This window comes from Mizuhopecten yessoensis, unplaced genomic scaffold, assembly GCF_002113885.1.
Source record: "Mizuhopecten yessoensis strain PY_sf001 unplaced genomic scaffold, ASM211388v2 scaffold3627, whole genome shotgun sequence".
NCBI classification, from domain to species: Eukaryota; Metazoa; Mollusca; class Bivalvia; order Pectinida; family Pectinidae; genus Mizuhopecten; species Mizuhopecten yessoensis.
In genome coordinates this window covers 1,187,062-1,210,868 of record NW_018405139.1, presented here as the reverse complement: position 1 = coordinate 1,210,868, position 23,807 = coordinate 1,187,062, and the positions used below count along the sequence as shown (strand labels likewise).

The 23,807-nt window shown below is 35.3% G+C and overlaps 2 protein-coding genes across 2 annotated transcripts in view; both read left to right on the top strand.

Moving 5' to 3' along the window:
• The first annotated feature begins 438 nt into the window (after positions 1 to 438).
• On the top strand, positions 439 to 15,029 carry LOC110447824. Its single transcript, XM_021493764.1, has 7 exons — positions 439 to 540; positions 1,215 to 1,296; positions 1,578 to 1,752; positions 6,048 to 6,250; positions 8,432 to 8,638; positions 10,793 to 11,092; positions 13,396 to 15,029. Exons 2-7 carry the CDS (start codon positions 1,224 to 1,226, stop codon positions 13,731 to 13,733), a joined length of 1,296 nt encoding a protein of 431 aa, XP_021349439.1. The 5' UTR covers positions 439 to 540; positions 1,215 to 1,223; the 3' UTR covers positions 13,734 to 15,029.
• Positions 15,030 to 21,039: 6,010 nt separating this feature from the next.
• Positions 21,040 to 23,807, top strand: part of LOC110447858 (ATP-dependent RNA helicase DHX29-like) — a 76,330-nt gene continuing 73,562 nt past the window's right edge. Inside the window, exon 1 of the mRNA XM_021493808.1 lies at positions 21,040 to 21,220. Within this exon, the coding sequence (XP_021349483.1) occupies positions 21,136 to 21,220 (85 nt within the window). The 5' untranslated portion in view covers positions 21,040 to 21,135. The remainder of the gene's footprint in view (positions 21,221 to 23,807) is intronic.

Here is a 23,807-nt window from a genome sequence, read left to right as displayed (position 1 = left end):
AACTTAATTTGAATATTTATTATTTGAAGTCATGAAAAAAACACATTTAGAGAAAAAACATCAATATGGATATTGATTGCAACGATTGGTTAAGCTAGCCAGACTTGAAACAACCGAGCCCTGTCGGTTATATTTGCAGGCACAGGGGTGCGTTTCTTTATTGGAGATGTCGTAATAAGGCTTTGTTGTATATCTGCAGCGTCACTTTAGTAATATAACTGGCGCCTGTGTTTCCATCACCTACACGATATGTGGCTTCTATTGTTGTCATGGTCACACGTAGGTCATGTGACATGTGTATCATTTAAATATCAGCGTAGCTGTCCGCATCACCATCGTTTGCGTGGTTGGTTTAATGAGTACAATTTGAATTCCACCATTGACCAATCAGATGTTTTTGTCCTGTGAAGATCAACGTTGCATCAGAATCGATGAAATACTTGCGATAGCTCTGCTGCTTTTCACGACCCCGAGTACCTTGACACGTCACCTGGCATAGTGACCGATGTCCAGCGGTCAGTCTACACCCGATTAAACAAGGTAAGTCCGGTGTTTTACAATGTATGGCGGTGTCTCCTAGGCACTCGTCTTCATATTTTATATATATATATGATATTGGCTGTTGCGATGACATCAAACCTCATACGAGCTGATTAAAATAACATCTTCAAATGTTATTTATATAAAATCAAGCAACGCTACACCGCCAACATTTTGCCAGCGGAATTTTGGCATTAAAAAATGCTTTGGCTATATATCAAGGGAGATGTATAAACTTATGTCAGTAAAAGGACACCTTACAATAAGGTGTCACCTATTAAGTACGAAATTATTATTATTGATGTCGTTGAATTTGTGGCCTTATTTTTAAATAAACTGCCAAAGGTGAAACCGGAGAAAAGGGCCTGGTCTAGGGGGACCAAAAACTATATTTTGGAATTCATACTAAAATAGTATTATTAAACCAAAAAATTAATTAAGTAAGAAACATTCGAAACGCAACTTCCGAAAACCTATTGTTGTTAGCACTGCTAACATATTTCATGTCGCCTTTTTCGATCTCTTGTGGTTTTTTTAAGTTTTCCTGAATTTGTTTTAAATATCTCTTTATAACGCCAACACGTCTCTGACAAATGGTGGCAGTGTACAGTAAAACAAGGGTTTTAAGTTTATATGTATTCATATTATATGTATGTCACTCGCTTTCTCTCCAGATCAAGAGGATGCGGTTTGGTTCTATGAAGATATTCTTGTTTTTCATCGTCCATCCAAATCTCTTTCTTCATGCCACCGGAGGTATGTACTGATATTTACAAACATTTCCACTAAAATTATTTATATATTCATAAAATGCGTCAAAAAGCCATAAAGACCCTTTCACACTCGTACATTTTAATAGATTAACGCTGTTGTGTTATATATATGAAAGCGTGCATATATCGTCTTAAGAGAATAGATAACTTATTTCTTGCAAGTAGTACCACAAATGGCAGATAACAAGCGTTTGATTACTCTTTCTTGAAACAAACCGCCACATGGAAACGTCCACTGACGATGCATATATTTGCTGGTTTCAGATCAGCAGTGGTGTTCATACAAGTTTTATACAGACTTGAAGTCCTGGTTCGAAGCCAAAGCCATATGTGAGCAAGCTAATATGACTTTAGCTCACATCAATATCACGCAGTATGGCTACATCTGGTCACTGATACCATACAGCCTATCACAAATGTATACCAACCTTCCAAGCAGGTACGTGATTTCTGACACCTACCAGTCAACTAGCAATGTATGCCAACCCTCCGAGTAAGGAAACAATGACAAACATCAGTATACTAGTTATGTATGCCAACCCTACGGAGTAAAATATCAACGCTGGTAATCAGTATACTAGCAATATATGCCAAACCTCCAAGGTAGAATATTAATGATATACAGCTGTATACTAGCAATGTATGCCAACCCTCTGGGGTAGTGTATTAATCATAGTCTTCAGTATACTGGCAATGTATGCCAACCATCTGGGTCAGTGTATTAATCATAGTCTTCAGTATAATAGCAATGTATGCCAACCCTCTGGGGCAGTGTATTAATCATAGTATTCAGTATAATAGCAATGTATGCCATCCCTTTGGGGTAGTGTATTAATCATGGTCTTCAGTATACTAGCAATGTATGCAAACCCTCTGGGGCAGTGTATTAATCATAGTCTTTAGTATACTAGCAATGTATGCCAACCATCTGGGGCAATGTATTAATCATAGTCTTCAGTATAATAGCAATGTATGCCAACCCTTTGGGGAAGTGTATTAATCATAGTCTTCAGTATAATAGCAATGTATGCCATCCCTTTGGGGTAGTGTATTAATCATAGTCTTCAGTATAATAGCAATGTATGCCAACCCTCTGGGGCAGTGTATTAATCATAGTCTTCAGTATAATAGCAATGTATGCCAACCCTTTGGGGTAGTGTATTAATCATAGTCTTCAGTATACTAGCAATGTATGTCAACCCTCTGGGGTAGTGTATTAATTATAGTCTTCAGTATACTAGCAATGTATGTCAACCCTCTGGGGTAGTGTATTAATTATAGTCTTCAGTATACTAGCAATGAATGCCAACCATCTGGGGCAGTGTATTAATCATAGTCTTCAGTATAATAGCAATGTATGCCAACCCTCTGGGGCAGTGTATTAATTATAGTCTTCAGTATACTAGCAATGTATGCCAACCCTCTAGGGTAGTGTATTAATTATAGTCTTCAGTATTCTAGCAATGTATGCCAACCCTCTGGGGTAGTGTATGCATTATAGTCTTCAGTATAATAGAAATGTATGCCAACCCTCTGGGTTAGTGTATTAATTATAGTATTCATTATACCAGCAATGTATGCCAACCATCTGGGGTAGTGTATTAATCATAGTCTTCAGTATACCAGCAATGTATGCCAACCATCTGGGGTAGTGTATTAATCATAGTCTTCAGTATAATAGCATTGTATGCCAACCCTCTGGGGTAGGGTATTCATTATAGTCTTCAGTATTCTAGCAATGTATGGCAACCCTCTGGGGTAGTGTATTAATTATAGTATTCATTATACCAGCAATGTATGCCAACCATCTGGGGTAGTGTATTAATCATAGTCTTCAGTATAATAGCAATGCATGCCAACCCTCTGGGGTAGTTTATTAATTATAGTCCTCAGTACAATAGCAATGTATTCCAACCCTCTGGGTTAGTGTATTAATTATAGTATTCATTATACCAGCAATGTATGCCAACCATCTGGGGCAGTGTATTAATCATAGTCTTCAGTATACCAGCAATGTATGCCAACCATCTGGGGTAGTGTATTAATCATAGTCTTCAGTATACTAGCAATGTATGTCAACCCTCTGGGGTAGTGTATTGATTATAGGGTTCAGTATTCTAGCAATGTATGGCAACCCTCTGGGGTAGTGTATGCATTATAGTCTTCAGTATAATAGAAATGTATGCCAACCCTCTGGGGTAGGGTATTAATTATAGTCTTCAGTATAATAGCAATGTATGCCAACCCTCTGGGGTAGTGTATTAATTATAGTATTCATTATACTAGCAATGTATGCCAACCCTCTGGGGTAGTGTATTCATTATAGTCCTCAGTATAATAGCAATGTATGCCAACATACCGATCCATGTTCTTTCTGACAGTCACCGGCCATACTGACAGCCATTACAACAATGTCGTTCCCATATTTTGTTTTTCGTCACGATATAAATTTAAAAAAAAAAGTCTTTTGGGAAATATCATTTATTTATAAATCTGTGTGAGAGAAAATATGAGCGTTATAAATGATTAGGAATGAATATAAACGTCACGTCAGTTGGAAGCGAATCAACATTTGAAAAAAAAGTAAATTACCAATGATCTCTTCTATTAATAGAGCACTTATCTACCACCACGTTTAAGTGGTATCCAATTCTACCGTTATGACGTCATACTAATTATGACGTCAACTATCTGTCAATAATGTGAAATCACTATGCCATTTGAATGAAAATCTTTCTAATTTGTTGTTAAACTTACGGTTAACAAGGAATATGAAAAAAAATGATCAGATGAATTTTCCATACGTTTATGTTAATAACGCTTTTTATGATAACTTTGTTTTTAAAGGTTACGCCTATCAACAGCTAAGATCATTTAAGGGCGTGCCTATATATGTGTAATGTATGCGTGCCGTGTTGAATGTTTAGCAGGATAATAACAACTCTGGTTTGTCCCGGCATGATGACAGAATTCATTACCTTCCTCACTTGAGCGTTTGTTCTCAACACCGAGGCTTAAAGTGAGGTTTAGCCAAAGAAGACGTTAGGAAACAAAACGATTCTTAAGAAGCAGATGACAAATTTAATTTGGTCGCTTTTATGTTCTCAAGAAGAGGGCACACAAGCAATATCCCCTATTCTGCAGGGGGTTCCTCACATTAGCTGCTTCTTACAAAAAGCATTGGGACCATTTCATTCCATCAGATTGTATTGACTTTATATATGTCATCAGGCTAGGCCAATTTAAGTCCTTTCCAAACTTATTTATAAACACTACATATATTCTGTCATAACAATCCAATTAAACAGTGCAGGGGAGATGAATCCAATTTAGCTTGTGAAATGAACATTTTACAACTTTTGTTTAATCATTTTCTGTTTTAGATATTAACAATCAAATAAATCATGTATATTTATTGACAACCCATCCTACATAAAATCCAAGGGATACAGGCCCAAAAGACCCTTTGTATAAACACATTGGCCATCCACCCACTGGATATATAGGATAAGTTACCAAGAAATAAACATTTTGTAAAATTTCAGAATATGATATGGATTCATATAGGAAAATGTAGTTATTATTATATAGTATTGGAGTTGATTCTCTTAAAATTTATTTAACAAAGCACAATAGAATATTCATGTAACTATGAAATAGTTAGAACAGGTTATAGAATAGTACACTCATAAATTCCATCCAGTCCAGCCGAATACCAGAGATGTTGTGGAGATAGACATACACCAGTATCAATATTTATTAGCACAGTGATCATGACACTATAAATAATAGCATCACTTTCAATGTAAAGTTTTGCTGTGATTGAGATTATATATCAAGCCTATTAATTTGACAAATGTAGTCAGATATACTTTGTAAAATGGATATGTTAATATCAGCGCTGCATATTAAGCATCCCTTTAATAGAGTTTTTAGATTAAAATGATCATGATTACCAGTTATACCAAATTGAGATTTTTGTATAACTAATTGCATTCTAAAGTTGTTATAGAGTGGGCATTCATTGGGACCAAATACACCAATTTAGATTTCCAACTTTTCGGCTCCTTCCATCCTCCACGAGTCCTTGAAGGACGAAACAGCTGTACGGTATAGTGTATTGTATTTGGCATACTATATCTTTTACCAAATTTTAAAGGTATTGTTCCTTGTATTTGTCTTATGTTCATATTTCAGGATACAAGATGGTAGACTCTGCTGGTGAATTTCTTAGACCGCGAGGTTTGTCTTAATCTTGATGGCCACAGTTATACCATGTGAGAAGTGGCACGCCGCTATATATATACACAATGTATTCGTTATTGTCAATCTTAAATTTACCAGCACTACTCTTATATTTGAAATTCAAATGATTAACCGGTTTTACGCACCTTTCCTTCTGTTTCAACCATTACTTTAACGCTTTCACCACTGTAGACCTTAATGGAGTCATCCAGATGAATGTATGGTAGAGTGTAATCAAGTTACCCAGGGGTAAAAGGATTAAAACAATTTGAATTTCGGCCTTTTCGACCCCTTACATCATCAGTGTGTTATGACGAAACAGCTGTATGGTGAAGTGTATTGTATTTGGCATGCTGTATCTGTTGTCAGGTGAAGTCCCATGTGTGTGTCCTACGGTGATCCTGGACGGGTATATATTGAAAATGTACCGTTTCGAAGTATGTAACTTCTTTGAAGTAATACAGTCATCTCCTTTATATTATGTTGTAGTGCTTTGTGGCTTGGTGGGTTTCGGTTGAATAACGGAAAACCAACGTGGCAGGACGACTGTGAGGAAATTGACAACTCCGATTATACAAATGGAGGAAATGATCAAGAGGAGGCTTGCATGAAAATGGAAAAAACGATCACAGAGTTTGGTACAGAAAACTGTACTGAAAGTATGCCGTTTTTATGCCAGGGTTCTACAACAGGTACTTATCATACTGTTCTCTTTATTTTGTATGCATACGTATTATCACTTATACATACATAGTAGGCATTATGTCACCGTCTTTTGAAACACCCATATTACACATACACATCAGCCAACTCTGCTCAGCTGTTTTTCAATTAAGAACACAATTGTTAATGTAGGTCGAAACTCAGCAGTTATTGAAATGTCAAAATATGGTGTACTCTTTCTTTGTACTCCCACCAATTTCCACACAAACTATATTCACAATGCAATGTTATAAATAACATTGGCAAAAAGATGGGAACATATCTTAATTATGTGCTGTGGACCTGCTTAGACATCTCACAGTGATTCGTTACATGGTTATTAAAACATATATTCATTTGTTAATTTTAAATCAACAGCAGTTGTACACGTGTTAAACGCAAATAATGTTAATTTATGGCATCGAAGTGCTGAACTGAAACATGCCGTATGCCCAGCTCAAAAATGGCAAAGAATGACTCAAATGTTTGATGGCACTCACATATATTGATGTTAATAATCTTCTTGACTAAACAAGTGGGAAGTTTGAGTTAAATGTGATGTTCATACCAGCAGACGTTTGCATTACCCTACACAATTTTATCATTAAAACCTCTGTATATTTCAAATAATGGTATTTCGAACTTGATTTGTGGGAGACTAAATGTACAAAATTAAACTTCCGCTAATAAATAGTGATAAACGACAGAGATAATGTTAAATAAAGGATTGGTTTGGTTATTGGGTTTAGTTTCAAAAAAGGATATATTTTTGTTTGTAAAAGATGCATCCGCCAAACATGATGTTAATCCTAAATATTGGTCGCATCCAGTTACCAGGACCCAAAGACGATCATACATTCTCGCCTTTAAAGATTGTTAATACAAACGTAATAAAAGTATACGGATTTAAGGATGACGAAACTGATGAAATAACTATATATACACAATGCTGTTATGTGACCATCGTTATGGAATTTGGCTTGAAGCTTTTTCTATAAAACAAAAAGCAAAATTACGATGGTCACATAACAACATTGTGTATGCATAGTCATTTCATCACTTTCATCAACCTTTTTTTCTAGAAGGTGCCGTAGTGGCCAAGTGGCTAAGGCGTCTGACATTCTGCAACCACTAGCCCTCCACCACTTGGTCGTGGGTTCGAGACCTACGTGGGGCAGTCGTCCCTGGCCGTAGGTCGGTTGATTTTCTCGGAGAACTCCGGCTTTCCTCCACCACCAAAACCTGGCACGTTCTTAAATGGCCATAGCTGTTAATAGGACGTAAAACACAAACAAACCAAACCAAACTAAACCAAACGAGAGTTGCAAAGATGTTGTAGAAAGAAGATGATGAGATATAACTTTATTAGACAACTCTTAGACTTGACTTTTCTTACACACTTCATATGAACGGCTTTCGCTTCACTACGGTCATTCATGTGGTGTGTAAGTAAAATTTCTCCCTTTCAAATTTGCTTGAACACTGGAAAAATCCAGATTAAATCCCTATATATTTTCTTAAATGAAGTAAAGATTTAGATAATATACATAATGTCACGTTCTTGTATGCTCCAATGGGTCCCGATCAAATGACGTTGATTCTTGTCAAATTTTGGCACGTTTGTTTAGCTATTATGATCAATTTTAATAAGACCACTTCATAAGTGAATTATATATTTCTTTAGCGAACCAAGTAATTTAAAGATGAAAATATTTTTATTGTCAACCCAGTCGAACACATAGTTGCGATTCGTTGGATTTTTCGTTAATTCGCTTACGCATGATAATAACGTAAACATAACCTCTATCCTCCGCAGTCGGGAAAAGGCTTTGCAAGCCTATACTTGACGTATCTATGAGTCATTGGAATTTTGAATATTTTCAATCAAATATAAGTATTTAGAAAACTGTGTGACTTTAATTTTATACGCGGTTTTTCCGACCGATTGCGTCACGGTGACCTATAAATATAAATGTTAAAATTCAATATTTCAAGAATAAAATTTTGAATTGTTTACGCTTTTTAATGTTATTGAACTGGTCGATTAAATTTCTTATTTGTTTTGATAAACGAACGAAACATCACTAGACATTCGTTTCAGTAGCATAATCTGTATTTGAAAAAATATCACGTTGATGTTTCCTGATCAATACTTGATTCATTTGTATCAGATATCAAGAATTGTTACACAACCACTACGGAGGTATGGGGTCTGTCGAGATATACCGAGGGCTATACCAACATGGAAAATTGTTACGACCATTGCGCATGCTCAAACTGTTATGGAATCAGTCACTTCGCCGATGGTAATTCTTGCGTGATGTTATCAATGACTAATAACACTAAAAAAAGAACGAAACCTACACTTTATGTCAAAGGTAAGTGATGTAAACTTGCTTGTGTAACAAAGGAGACTCGCACGCACACACACGATCGCACACACATACACACGCACACCCACACATCCCCCCCCCACACACACAACCAAACACACTCACACCCACCCACACACCCACACACACCCACACATATAACATATATTTACATTCTGTTTATTCACAGTGCTTACATTTATCGGCTGATAACAACAGCGATAGTGAGGCCAACATGCTTCATCGATACAGATACTCCAGGTGCTACCTTCACTTACGCTCTCCTCTCCTATGTCAAGGTAAAACTAAAGGCTTTGTATGCCGACAACCTTATGGATGATACAAGTAAAGCAGATGATCTGGTGTACATGAAAAAACGCATGCTAGCATTACGGTTACATTGAAAGGCTTTGAAGTTAGTTGTTGCTTCTCTGTAATCATTCAGACAGCCATCCTCCATATCTAGGTGTTACGCTCACTTTCGCTCTCTACACCCATGGAATATGTCATAGCAAAATTGAAGGCTCACTGTGTGTCACCTTGTTGATCTCAGGTAAAAAAAACCTGACCAATCGCTAGGCTGATACCTCTCCTTTGAAGATTACAAAGGAGAAATGCCCAACTTCAAAGTCTGTCAATTTTTACCGTTACATGACCGCGAGATTCATTTGATGTATATCAAAGGATCGAACTAGTCTTCTTGTCTCATCAACAAGGTGGCGCACACCGAGCCTTCAATTTTGCCATGACATATTCCAGGGTGTAGAGAGCGAAAGTGAGCGTAACCCTTGGATGTCGAGGATGAAGTGAGCGTAACCCCTGGATATTGAGGATGTCAGACAGCTATCTTCGGGCATTCAATTTTTTCATGACATATTCCAGAGGTATAGAGAACGTAGGTGAGCGTCACTCCTGGAGTATCGAGGATAGCCAAAATGTAGCAAAATACAAATATATGTCAAATCAAATTGAAGAAGGAAAATATCTCCATATATATTTCAAATTAATCGTGTGAGGCAATTCGGAAAAAAGAATCTTCCGGTTTCTATTCTAGACTAAAGAATTCTAAAATACTAGTTATCAATTACTTGTTCATGGTTGGTGAGATACAATTCCGTTTCGAGATTGTAACATAACATCATTTCACCCCAAGACAATCCGAAATGTCATAAACAGATAGTTCATTATTGTATCATAAAAATAGAAATATATGCTTCAATATTTAAGAAAAAAATAAATCATGTTTTATATATCATATCAATTCCGTTTTTTATTGACTTTGTGAAAACGCATCTTAACCTGCGTAATTAAACCAGCCGCCTTACCTTATACCATACATCCAAAAGTCGTTAATTAAATAGTTTTACTTCAATAATTAACAAACTTTCCATTGAAGTAATATGCTATTGAAACTCTGTTCGTTGAATGTAGAATAGAGTATTTGCTAAAGATGAACCAAACAAACAGAACGCGATCAATACAGACCTGCATACACGAAAAATAATAAAGTTCTTACTAACTTCAATGAAAACAGAATCATAAGGGTTAGCATAAGGGTTAGCCGAGGTGTGTGTGTGTGAGGGGTGAAGGGGGGGGGGGGAGTATGTGTGTGTGCGTTTAACATGAGGCTTGTCGAATGTTTATCTGAGAGTAATAATTCACTTAGTTATGACAATAGCATGTCACGTCATCGATGCATTGATGTCACGTCAACAGTAGCAGACCATGGAAGACAACTCTGGGTTTGCTGGGAAAACATACAATTAACGCTTATATTTCATGCAATCACCGCCTGTCGGCGGAGTGGAGCAGGATGGGAGAAAAAAATCATCCTCTACCTTGAGAGTGGGACAGAGAAATCTCCAACCTTCGGTATGATATTATCGAATGTCTTTCCCTCGGCAAAGCCCGAGGGTTGCATATTTCTCTGTCACTCCCTCAAGGTGGGGAATATTATATTAATCTCACCCAAAAGGTTGAATGATATTGAAAACGCCAAAGTTTGTTGTAGTTGCAAAATTTCTCGAAAAGCCCTTGTGTACTGTCGCTATTATTTTTAGATTTGCTTTCAGAACTACCATTATTTTAACTTAGATCCGTTTTTTGTAAAAGATAATGCTGTTCTGATGAGAAATGTAACATGTGATTATTTCTATACAGATCTAGTGCGAACGGCGCCCGTTGACGTTTCGCCTACTATCACTGAACTGCATGACATGTGTTCCACTCGAGTTATCACATCATCCCAACAACAAGATGATATCCCTCTGACGTCACTTCCTTATTCCGATACTGCGACACCCCACACCAGCACTCCACTAACATCGGAATCAACAGGACGTATTAATCTTCAACCAAGTAGCACACCATCGGAGCTTGATAAAACTAGTGAAATGTCTACGCCTTTCCTCTCTCATGATGTCACCTCCGTTGACCTGACAAAAACATCGCTCCCTACAGGTACGTAGTTAGCGTTGTATTATTATTATTATTAGGGCCCCGTATCGGAGATACGGGTGCCCTATAGTAATCACTCTGTCTGTCTGTTTGTCTGTCTGTCTGTCTGTCTGTCCGTCCGTCCACAAATTTTGTTCCTGGCTGATAACTTTAGTATCTATTGACCGATGTACATGAAACTGGGTCAAGATGTTCAGTTCACAAAAATACACATTGAGGTAAAAAGTCAAGGTCAAAAGTAAATGTCATTGGGTTCAAAGGTCAAGGTCAAATTTTACATCTTTTCATTGATGAACATTTTGTTATGACATTATGAAGCAAAGTTGATCAGAATAAAACAAGGAGTCGATTGATCTAAGGTCAAGGTCATCGAGTCAGGGGTCAAGGTCAAATTTTGTAGCTTTTCACTGGTGAACATTTCACTATGACATTATGAAGCAAAGTTGTTCGGAATTAAACAAAAAGACACACTGAGGTAAAAAGTCGAGGTCAAAGGTCAAAGTCATTAGATTCAAAGGTCAAGGTAAAATTTTGCATCTTTTCACTGATGAACATTTTGTTATGACATGATGAAGCAAAGTTGATCAGAATTAAACAAGGACTCGACTGATAAAAGGTCAAGGTCATTGGGTCAAAGGTCAAGGTTAAATTTTGAATCTTTTCACTGGTGAACATTTCACTATGACACTTTGAAGCAATGTTGCTCAGAATTAAGCAAGGAGTCAATTGACCAAAGGTCAAGGTCACTGGGTCAAAGGTGAAGGTTTAATTTTTTACCTTTTCCCTGATGAACATTTTGTTATGACATTATGAAGCAATGTTGTTCAGAACTTAACACAGAGTCAACTGACCTTAGGTCCAGGTCACGGAGTCCAAAGGGTCAAGGTCAAGTTTTGTATTTTTCACTGATGAACATTTTGTTATGATATTAAGAAGTAAAGTTTGTCTGAATTAAAGAATAAGTCAACTGACCAAAGATCAGGCTCACTGGGTTAATGGTCAAGGTCATTTGGGTCTAAAGGTCAAAGACAAAGTGGATCTCTGACTTTGACCCTGGCTCTTGATGGATCGAGGAGGTATATAAGGTGAAATAAAGCAAATCAAAGCTAACAAATGAGTATTCCACCGGTATTTACATTTCTGTTAGCCCAGCAAATATGGAGGTGGAAGGAAACAAGACTCACATCATAGTACATGTAAATATATATTTTGCTTCCTTGCGATTCTTTTTGAAGTCAAAATGTCAAACGTCAAGCTCAGCTATATGGGCAGATTGCTTCTTGATGATTATGGGGGATATATTGCCACAAGACGGGCCCTTACTGACCTGTCAGTGTTCTAGTTAATTTACGAAACAATGAATAAAATGTTTCATCTTATAATCACAGAAAATACCATAGCATCATGAGAAAGTGTCATTTTATAAAGGAGAAAAAGGGTTTGCTGCCATGTTCTACCTGTCCCTCAAGTAGAAAAATGACATACAGAAGTGACTAACTCATTATTACGAACAGCTTCTGCAATTCCTTGATCCTTCAAAGGTCATGTTCAGCGGTGTTTTGCCCGCTGTGCAGAATGAATTGAAGGAGGACTTTGTGGCATCGAGTGTTCTTTTTATGAAACCCGTGTCAAGTGGTCCTTGCTCTTCGCAGGATGCTGGGTTTGCCGCGAAGAAGCATAGACATAATCCCAGGCAACGTCCTGCTGGGCTTCTTAGCCATTCTGTAAGGCCAATGTTAAAATTTGTAAGGATGGAAAGAAGCCACCCGTAAGGGGAAGTCGAGTTCCTGACTCTCTTCTTCCCTTCCTATCCTAGCTCTTGTTAGATTGTGTGAGTTGCCAATTAATGATAATGGCGACACAGCATCCTATAAGTATTAGTAAATTGAGTGATTGTTTCAAAGTTACCAATCGCGTTCTTTGAAATAGAATGCAAAGTGTCGTATAAACAAATACAAAAATAAGCTCTAAATCGAATCACGTGATACATTTTTATGAAAACTGTTGAATATTATTACAGATTGTGATGAATTATTATAAACTTGCAAGCTATAATGAATCGTCTGTTTCAGTCTACAAACATGATAAATACATGTTCTTTTTACCGACTTACACTGATTTAAGTTATATCTTCACATCGCTCCCGTTTACTGTTATGTCGCGTTGAAGCGACATATCAGTAAACGGGAGCGATGTGAAGATATAATTTTAATTAGATTGATATAAAACAAGTTACATTTTCCGCCTTTGAAAACTATTAACGTATATCATAAACTCTCTTTTTTGATTGTCTTGTGTGTTTGCAGTCCCAGTGAATTCCGGAACGATTTCCCCCTCCCGCACCACATGCTCACCTATCAAAACAACGGCAATAAATCAGGAAGAGTTGGAGGAGAAAGTCCAGCAGTTACGGAGCGACCTGCTCGTTGACAAGAAGAAACTGTCTTCCTGGAAGCGGACTTTGACCAGTGCCGCCGACGACCGACAGTCTGCGGCTAACATTGGTTACGTGGGCGTCCTCGTTGTCTGTCTGATACCATTGATAATCATACTTATGGACCTGGGAAGGATACACAAGGGCATAAAGCAATTCAGGTCACGTGTAAACAAAAAACGCACTTTACCACCAGATCAGATTACCTAACGAGACGTCAGGAACACGTGGCCCTATTCAGACTTACATCTCGGTTCACACGAACATATGAATATGTGCAGAACGGAAAAGTTTTTCTTAATTATACTAATTTAGTTTCCGGCTTTTTCACATCTCCCACTTCACGCCATTTCGGAATGGAGTAAAACTGAAAACACAAATTGTCCAAGAAACATTAACCATTTTTCTTAATAGTTTATGATTTGTTTTATTTATGTGTGTGTGTTTCCGGTTTTTTCACATCTCCCCTTTCACGCTATTTCGGAATGGAGTAACCTGAAAACACAAATTGTCGTTCTAACACGACTCGTACACATTAAATGAGATAATCGATATACTCGTCCTTTATAGAAGCGTCTTGTATGCCAGAATACAATGCATTTCATAATTGATTACGAGGAGTTATCATAATACAAAAAATACGTTCCCACAATGGAAAATTCATTATCAAGTTGTTCTCTAGTCGTTCTCAACTTCTTCTTAAGTATTCACATACTGACAACCCTTGATAATGAATTTATCATGCTACCGGTAGATAGTATAAAGTAGTATATAGATGATGATGTAATTTGTCATCCCCGTAGATCGATATTGAAGGTTCTTAACCCAAGGGGCAATTTTTAAGTAACCAGATACGGGGCTTGCATGGTCTGTTTACGTTTCACATATCAATTCTCGTTCTTTCAGTGAAAGCATATAGAACATCATAGAAAGTTTAAAAAAAGTATTTCAGTTGATGACATTTGATTATAGTGGTCACTAACTCATTATTACGAACAGCTTCTGCAATTCCTTGATCCTTCAAAGGTCATGTTCAGCGGTAATAATGGTTATTTTTTGCCCTTTTGTATCATATCCTATAATTCGTTCTCTCTAAATACTCTGATTTCAAACAATTTTAAGTATATGACTTAAAGAAATATTTCATAACAGGAATGTACTCATGTTAGCTCACTGAAATGTTTAGCTTTATCGAAATTTGACCTTTTGGCGCAAAGATGAATCATCGGTGCTCCCCTCAATTTGTAAAAAAAAAAATGAAAACAATAATGTTTCAATAAGTGCAATCATAATTAAGCACGACAGGTATAACACAAAACGCGCTGGAATAATATTACCTCTGAAGTATATACGGTTACGTTATATTTGTTATTGATCTGCCATTCCTACATATCGTTATAGCGGACTGAAATACATAAAATAACGTAGACAAATAACGTAAACAAAATCATCTGCATTATTGTACATTTGACATTTTATTGTATTTTATACTTGGAAACATTAACCATTTTTCTTAATAATTTATGATTTTTTTATTTGTGTGTGTGTGTGTTTTGTAGTGGCTTTTTGTTGTTGTTGTCGTTTTGTGTTTTGTTTTATTTTTTTCCCCACAGAAATTCAACATTTAAAACATGTATTATATGTATTATGAATGCAAAAAACAAAATTCGGACTGATCAAGTTCCATTTTAATAATATCGTTTTGTGCTTATGCTTTTTTATTATAAGTGTTATAAGAATTATATTGGGTTTGAAGTACAGCCTAATATTGGTATTATTTCAGATAAGAGTAAGTTTTAGTTCAAACTGGACATTCATTTCATCTTTTTGCAAGTTTCATTATTTATATATTTGATTTATACTTGACTCTCTTTAGAGTTTAGTTCTATGTTCCTCTATATTTAGCACTATTCACATGTCTTGTGCTCTTTTTCTTACATTACGTATTTACTTTAGATCAATATCCGTATATGTATGTTTTCTTGTTTTTTTAGTTTTATGTTCTTTTTTTGGGGGGGTGTACAAAAAATATCATGATTGTTTTTACTGTATTGGTGCACTGCATTCGCATTCTCGAATTAGTTGTAGTGTGTTTTCTTCATCTTTTTTTACAATAATCTTTCCAATTTGCTCTTTGATTGTTTGCAAACGTGTGATATCGGAACGAAGTTTGATATAATTATGTTGTTTATGTTGTTTATGTTGTTTTATTTGAAATATTTTATTGTGTAGAATATATTTGTGACTTTTAACTTTACTGCCATAAGACCTGTATTGTTTTCATATGGTCCATTAATTGTGATATATCTCTTTATTTCATGTTTGTCTTATGAATTGATCATTGCAGTTTTGTTTCCAAATAACTAGGTTATCAAAATGAGCTCAAGTCAACTAACCAACATACGATCAATTTCATAGCACGAAGTGCCTCAACAGAGGATCGTACATGAGTGTCCATGTCGTATTGAATTGATTAAAGGTATTCAATTATTTCTTTAAGACACGAGCCTTTAGGCAAGATTTATATCAAATTATTGAACGAATTTAATATGACATGGAGTCGAATGTAAGATTACATTTATCATATAATATTCATAAATTGAAAAAAAATCTCAAAACACACTTTTGTGTTATCAGCTGACTCTATACAGGTAAAAACCAAAGCACTCCGATCATAGTATTGCCGTTCCGTGCAGTGAAAAGTAGTTCCGGATCTTTAAAAAAAAATGAACAATTTTAAATGCAATGAAAATAATAATGAAAAAATGATCTTACATAAACGTATCAATTGGTAAGGTAAATAAAAGTAGTACCTCTAGTGCAAGTAGTGGCGGAGGAATATGTTCCCACAGTTTTGACCATTCGCAGCACCTTTAGGTTTTAGTACAAGTATGGCAAGCCAAGTTGTCATTTATTCATGGAGCAATGTTGAGCCAGTACTTAACCAAATTATATAAGATATCTCATTTATTATATACGATATCTTTTAATAGATATAAGATATCTTATATCTATTAAAAGATATCGTATATAATAAATGAGATATCTTATAAAGAAAATTAAATGAGATATCTTATATAAGATATCTCATAAACTTTTCTTTATAAGATATCTTATTTATTATATAAGATATATTTTATCTTTTATAAGATATCTCAATTGATTTTCTTCATAAGATATATATATTATTTAAGATATCTCATAAAAGATATAAGATATCTTATAAAGAAAAGTTTATGAGATATCTTATAAAGAACGAGACTTTCGCGAGACCGACACAGAAGAAATGTTTGAATATGACTGCTCCCGTTGTAAGGTCACATCCGTTTTCGTTGGTGATAATTTGGCTAAGTACTGGATCAAAATTGCTCCATGAATAAATGACAACTTGGCTTGTCATAATTATATGTAGTTTCAATTTGATGACTGGTCTCATTGTCATCGGCTGCCATTTTCGATCAAATCCTCTCGAACACCCCTCGGTTATCGATTGGTTCCGAGCGCTGTGGGGAAGGGTTTATTATCTGAAATTCAAATCCCGTTTAATTTTGTTTAAAAGATATCTTATGTATTATATAAGATATCTTATAAAAGATATAAGATATCTTATATAATATATAATATATAAGATATATCATTTAATGTTTTTTATAAGACATCTTTTATGAGATATCTTATAAAGAAAAGTATATAAGATATTTTATTAAGTATATAAGATATCTCATTTATTATATACGATATCTTATAAAGTATATAAGAATTCTTATAAAGTATATAAGAATTCTTATATAAGTATATAAGATATCTTATTTAATTTGGTTCAACATTGCTTCATGAATAAATGACAACTTGGCTTGCCATATACAAGGAGGACTGACTCCATCTTATCAGAAATAAATATAATTCCCAGTGAAGTTGAAGATATTATAAAAATTCTAGATGTAAATAAGGCATCAGGTCCTGACGGTATTAGCCATAAAATGCTCAAATTATTATCTAGCGAGATTTCTGTACCGCTATCCATTATTTTTAATTATTCTCTGTCTTCTTGTACATATCCTGAAAACTGGAAAATCGCTCATGTCATGCCTATCTTTAAAGCGAATGATGCAAGTATTACCTCCAATTACAGACCGATTTCATTGATAAGCTGTATTGGACAAATCTTTGAGCGTTTGGTTTATAAACATGTATGTAACTTTTTGATTGAAAATGACCTTTTTTACAAATATCAGTCAGGATTCTTACCTAACCATTCCACGACACATCAACTTATTGAGCTATATCATTCAATAGTTACCTCTTTAGACAATTACGAACATTATCTATTAATATTTTGTGATTTTTCAAAAGATTTTGACCGCGTCTGGCACAGAGGTCTAACACATAAATTGAATAATTATGGCATTTCTGGCCCTCTTCTTCAGTGGATAACTAGTTATCTTTCAAACAGACAACAGGCGGTTTTTTATCAATGATTCTCTTTCTTCCTTTAAGGTCATAAAAGCTGGTGTTCCTCAAGGTTCTGTTCTTGGGCCTCTTTTCTTCCTTATATACATAAATGATATTTCCTGTGATCTTTCCTCTCTCTCTAGACTTTTTGCTGATGATACCACTCTTTCTTATTCGTCCCAAGACATAAACACAATTTCATCCAATGCAAAATCTGATCTGAGAAAACTTGAAGTTTGGTCCAATGAATGGCTGATGTCTTTCAACCCTACCAAAACTGAGGCCCTAGTCATCTCAAATCGGCAACTTCCATTCATCCCTGCATTCACATTTTATAATACCCCCATTCAAATAACTAACCAACATAAGCACTTAGGTGTTATTCTTACTAACGACTGTAAATGGAATGTTCATGTTGAATATATTGTCAGTAAAGTAACCAAATATATAGCAACCCTTCGTAAACTAAAACTTATTTTAAAAAGAAATACATTAGAAAAACTATATCTTACTTATGTTCGACCACTATTGGAATATGCATGTGAAGTATGGGACAACTGCGGTGAAACAAATGCCCTGTTACTAGAAAAAATCCATCTAGAAGCTGCAAGAATAGTCACAGGGCTGCCCACATTCACTAAAAAAGATTTCTTATATCAAGAAACCGGATGGTTACCCCTTTCGAAAAGAAGAGATGCTCGGAAACTTTCCTTGTTTTATTCTATAGTAAATAACATGGCACCTAAATTTCTTACTGACTTATTACCAATGTCTATTGTGGTGTGGGCATCCCTGTGAAGATTGTTATCATTTTTTCCTTATTTGTCCTTTGTATTCTAATTTACGAAGAATACCGAATTAGAATGGTACGAAGGCGACATAAACGTAGATATTCTTTGTAAAGGTGACCCCAACATCTCACCAAATGGTAATATGAAACTAGCCAAGGCTGCACAGCATTTCCTGGGAAGCTCGGGTAGATTTGACTAACTACCAACCCCACTCCTCTCTATCCAACCTCCAACCCCAGTCCTGTCTCCTGTCTCCTGGTTCTTCTCTTACCGTACCCCAACCCCATAATGAATCCAATTCATTAATAACATATTTAAATTTCTTACCATCATGTGACAATTGTGTATTATTATATTTGTCTGTATTACGGGAGAAGTCAATTGATAAGTTGGAAAAACTTACCGACTAATCCCTTTGTCAATATGTTGTCAATAAAATATGTTTAAACTAATATACAAGTGTGTAATATCTTATTTATGACACGACCGTATGACATAGTAAAATGGGTCAATTATTTGATAAATCATTTTTAGAACTTGGTCTTTTAACTGTTTTGTTAATGTTTGCTTTTGTTCTATTTTATTTAGTATAAATAGTATTGTTCATTATTATAATTTTAACGCTGACCATTTGACATGTCTACAAGATTTTTATCAATGTGAAGTTTCTTCTTGTAAAATGTCATTACTACCAGATTTTTGTACTTTTTTTTTTATTGTGAATAAAAAATAATCATCAATATATGACTTTGTGGTTTGTAAGATATGAGATAATCAGCACGAAAATCGGAGGCATCGTTCTCGTTTAAAAGAGGAACCGTCCTCGGTTAATATATATTTTCTCATGTTGATGAATCAAGGTATCGACCTCAGCCAAAGGCTATAATTGAATTTAATAAACCATGCATACCTATTTGTTCCCAGGACGTGATCTTCCTTGGAGTTGACCTAGATTAAAACCTCGGTAGTCGTCGACACTTCCGGAACAAATGTTCCCTATAATCCACGCACTTTTTAAGGTTCTCAATGTAAATATTTCCTTTATTCCTGATAAAACTTGCAGAATATCTGCATCAACTATAGACGATGTGCACTGCACTGTCGTTAGGTCATTGTGACCTTGACCCCAAAGTCAAAGGTGAAATATGTGCTATTTTTTCAGGAACATTTTGTCCGGGTAGTAAATTTTAACCCGTTAAAGATGTCTTGACGAAACTTGCCGTATACCTGCATCATCCAAGGACGATGGGTAGTGCATGCATAAGGTCATTGTGAACTTGACCCTAACGTCAAAGGTCAAGTATGTGTTATTTTTTTTCAGGAACATTTTGTCCGGGCTGTTACTTAAAAACCGTTTAAGATATCTTGATGAAACTTGCAGTATAACTGCATCAGCTACAGATGATGTGCAATACAGTGTCATTAGATCATTGTGGTCTTTACCTCAAGGTCGAAGGTAAAAAAAGTCTGATTGTTTTAAACATTTAAAGGTGTACCTCACTGTGTCTAGGTCTGCTTAAACTTAGTATGCAAGTATATGATATGGCATTGTAAACTCTATCCATGCATCATTTGCGACTATCATGGGGTCAGTTTTGAGGACTTCTGTAATGGTCACCCATTACGATTAGAACTTGTTCATATATGCATTTTATAATATAGCAGTAGGTAGTTCCTCTAATTATAAGGTCTAAATGCTAAGTTCAAGACCTCCTGATACAAGTTGCTGTGTATCTGCATCACCCCCAGACTATCTTGTCCGGGCCGTAACATTTAAACCGTTAAAGGGGAGACATACGTTTGCTCACACAAATAAATCTATATGCGGGTTTTTTTTGCTCCGAACACAATGATTTAAAGTTGTTCATATCCTTATCACATCATGAAATGTGCGAGTCCTGATAAGATGAATAAGGATGTCAGTAACAAACTTTGCTCTTCGCGTGTAGTGGAATGTACATTTGTAGCTCGCACTGCCTTGAAATTAATTTGTTTAATCACGGACTTAGATAACAATCTACGATTTTTGATGTCTTGCCAGTTTTTATGAAGTTCGGTACAGCACAGATTTTTTGGGACTATCAACGATTTATCTCACACTTTTTATATTTTATCAGAATAGTATATACAACTTTAAACAGGTAAATTGATTAATGCTTCAAAATTAATTTATAAGATTAAAACAAATATCTAAACTTCATTGTAAAATATGACATAGTCCAGGTATCTAACAAGCTGGATTCCGGAACATTTATCGACGTCCGGTTAGCATTTAGAATTTTAAAGATGGCTGCGCCCATCTGAAAAACATCCCTGCAGTTTGTGATGTAACAAACATAATTAATTTTCCGACATAACAAGCCGTTAACATGGGTAAAAAGAAACAAGCTAAACAAGAGAAAAGTCAGTCTGCAGATGACCCAGGGAAGAACAAGAAACAAAGAGAAGAAAAAGGTATGACTAACATTTTTTTCCCTACAACACCACAGGCTGACAACAGTGGTTCGTTACAAATGTCTGAAATACACATGCTATACCGATATGGGCCACAGCACATTTATGTATTCATATAACGAACCCCTGTCTGCTGACAATACAGTACTCCTATTCTATTATGGCCCTTTCCCCAGGGAACTGCTTTCTTATAGTCACTATAAGAGAACTGTTCCCGAGGGAAAGGGCCATAATAGAAGGGCAGGGGTAAACCACGAAAAGGAGCGAAAAGGAGTTGTAATGACGAAAAGGACCAAAAATCATTGGTTTTTGGGAGGTTTGAAGCGAAAAGGACCTTGATATGATTGGTTAACTATTTTTTTGTTATGTTCATGGAATATGAAGGCAATCTGTTGATTATTTGCACATAAAAATCAATTTTGCACATTGCCGGTATCATTTCCGCCCATTCCGACGACGAAAAGGACCTCAGTAATGCCGAAAAGGAGCAATATATTAGTGTTTTTTCACCAAGAAACAGTATTAAGTACATAATGTATTCATTCTCACGATACCTAACGATCTTTTTTATCTTGTATGCACATAAATCGACTTTTAATAACACTACAGTACTGTTAATCAGAAAATCAGAAAATACTTACCGGCTACGGGACGCCCCCAAAAAGGACTGTTTACTGGCGAATGAGAATGTGATATGATAACTTACAGCACGAATGACTTACCCATAAAGCTGCTGAATATTCCAATGTCATTTATTTATTAAAATAATCATTAAATAACACGATAATGATATAAATCGCGCATCAATCCAATACTACACAACCCATCGTTACCGAGGCGGTAATAAAAGCTGGAACCGGAAAACGGAAAACGGAAATCCGGATTATGTAAATTCACAACAAGATATATTTTTCTTAATCATCCATTAAGTTTAAAGAAAGTCTTTACTTATAAATCAAGAGAAAATATTAACATACATATATATATTCCTAAACGTAAAGGGTTCATGAAAGAAATGTGAATTAGACATAATTAAATCTGATTAAAAAATGTAAGTAATTTTTATCATAGGAACATGGCCTTGCACTTGTAGTGACTTGTAGCAGGGACGTATAGTGAAGCTCTATATACTGTCCCTGCTTGTAGTGACTGTTATAGTTTTATGCATCTGTGTTACATTTTGTTTTGGTTATCATTATGCTAAACTTTTATTAAAGAACTAGTACATATATCATAATTATCTTTTGAAATTTATCAGACTGTACGATTGCGGCCGGTTTCGGCTGGTTTAGCAACAAAAGGGTTTTAAGGGAGCATACAGTGCAGCTCTGAAATTTCTTCAATTTTTCCTGTTTTAATTGTGTGTTTATTTCTTATTTAGCTGAAATAGAACTCATAACATTACAAATTAATATGCATTGCAAATTTTGATGAATTATCATTTTTCAAATTTCTGGGTCATTGATTAATCATTGATTTTTTTTCCCTGAAATCATTTTGTTGACCTTTGATCATTGGAAGTAGTTAACATTGATGCAAATAATGTCAAAATAAGTTTTAGATATTTGTCATAATGCTAATTTAGAAATTGATTTGTATGAATTGACAAGGAAATGAGACTAATTCATTGAAAAAAAGAAATAGAAACACATGGAATACAGTGGAAATTAGTGAAAACAAACACATATATTAACATTTGCGCTGCAATCCACTATATGAATATTACCAGCAGAAATGCAATTCATTTGAGTATGAAAGCAAAAACTGTCATGTCGTAACAAGTGATTTACTTATGTCATAGATTTACCTTGTTCAATGAGTCTTGTCGCTTCGCTTCGGATAACAATGGAGAATGCCCATGCGTCAACTACTTAAATGACTACGTTAATAATTGGCGCTCTCTATGTAATGAAGTACAGGTCACCGTATTTTACTGCTTTTTTTTCATGTGACAATTAATAATGCTTGTTATATTCCTGTGTTATGGCCTACTATGGTCTTTTTTTCATGCGATTATACAAATTTCTAATATCGTTGGACATAGATGATAGAATATTATAGTAGTACAGTTTCACCTTTAAACTAAGGTTTGAAATGCATCTTTTATACATTTATGATAGTATACAACACAGTTCCCTCAACCATATTTCTTGATGTGCATTAGCCTATCTTGAAGAACATGCTTGAAGAGGTTTGTTTACAACTATACCATCATAAATATTGAAAACATGCATTTTTTTTATATCATTTTATCATTCTTTGTTGTCTCATTCATTTCAATACTGTTTAAAGTCATTTTTGTGAGAACAAGATATTGCTTTGTATGGTAACCACTAACCGGTGCTGTCTGATTACTTTAACAGTCTGATGGAAACACTTGAATGGTATCTGATTGGAAAACATTCACATGTAATGCTTTTTACAGTTATTTGATTAACTCAAAACATTTGCTGCAGGCAGAATAGTAAGAAAATTTAACTATTAAGTAAACTATTTAAGTATGTATTGAATCTCAGTTTTAATAAGGAACAAGTCAGTGTGGTTAAATAAGTTGAAATTTTGTCTAGGTGAAATCCCCCCCCCCCCC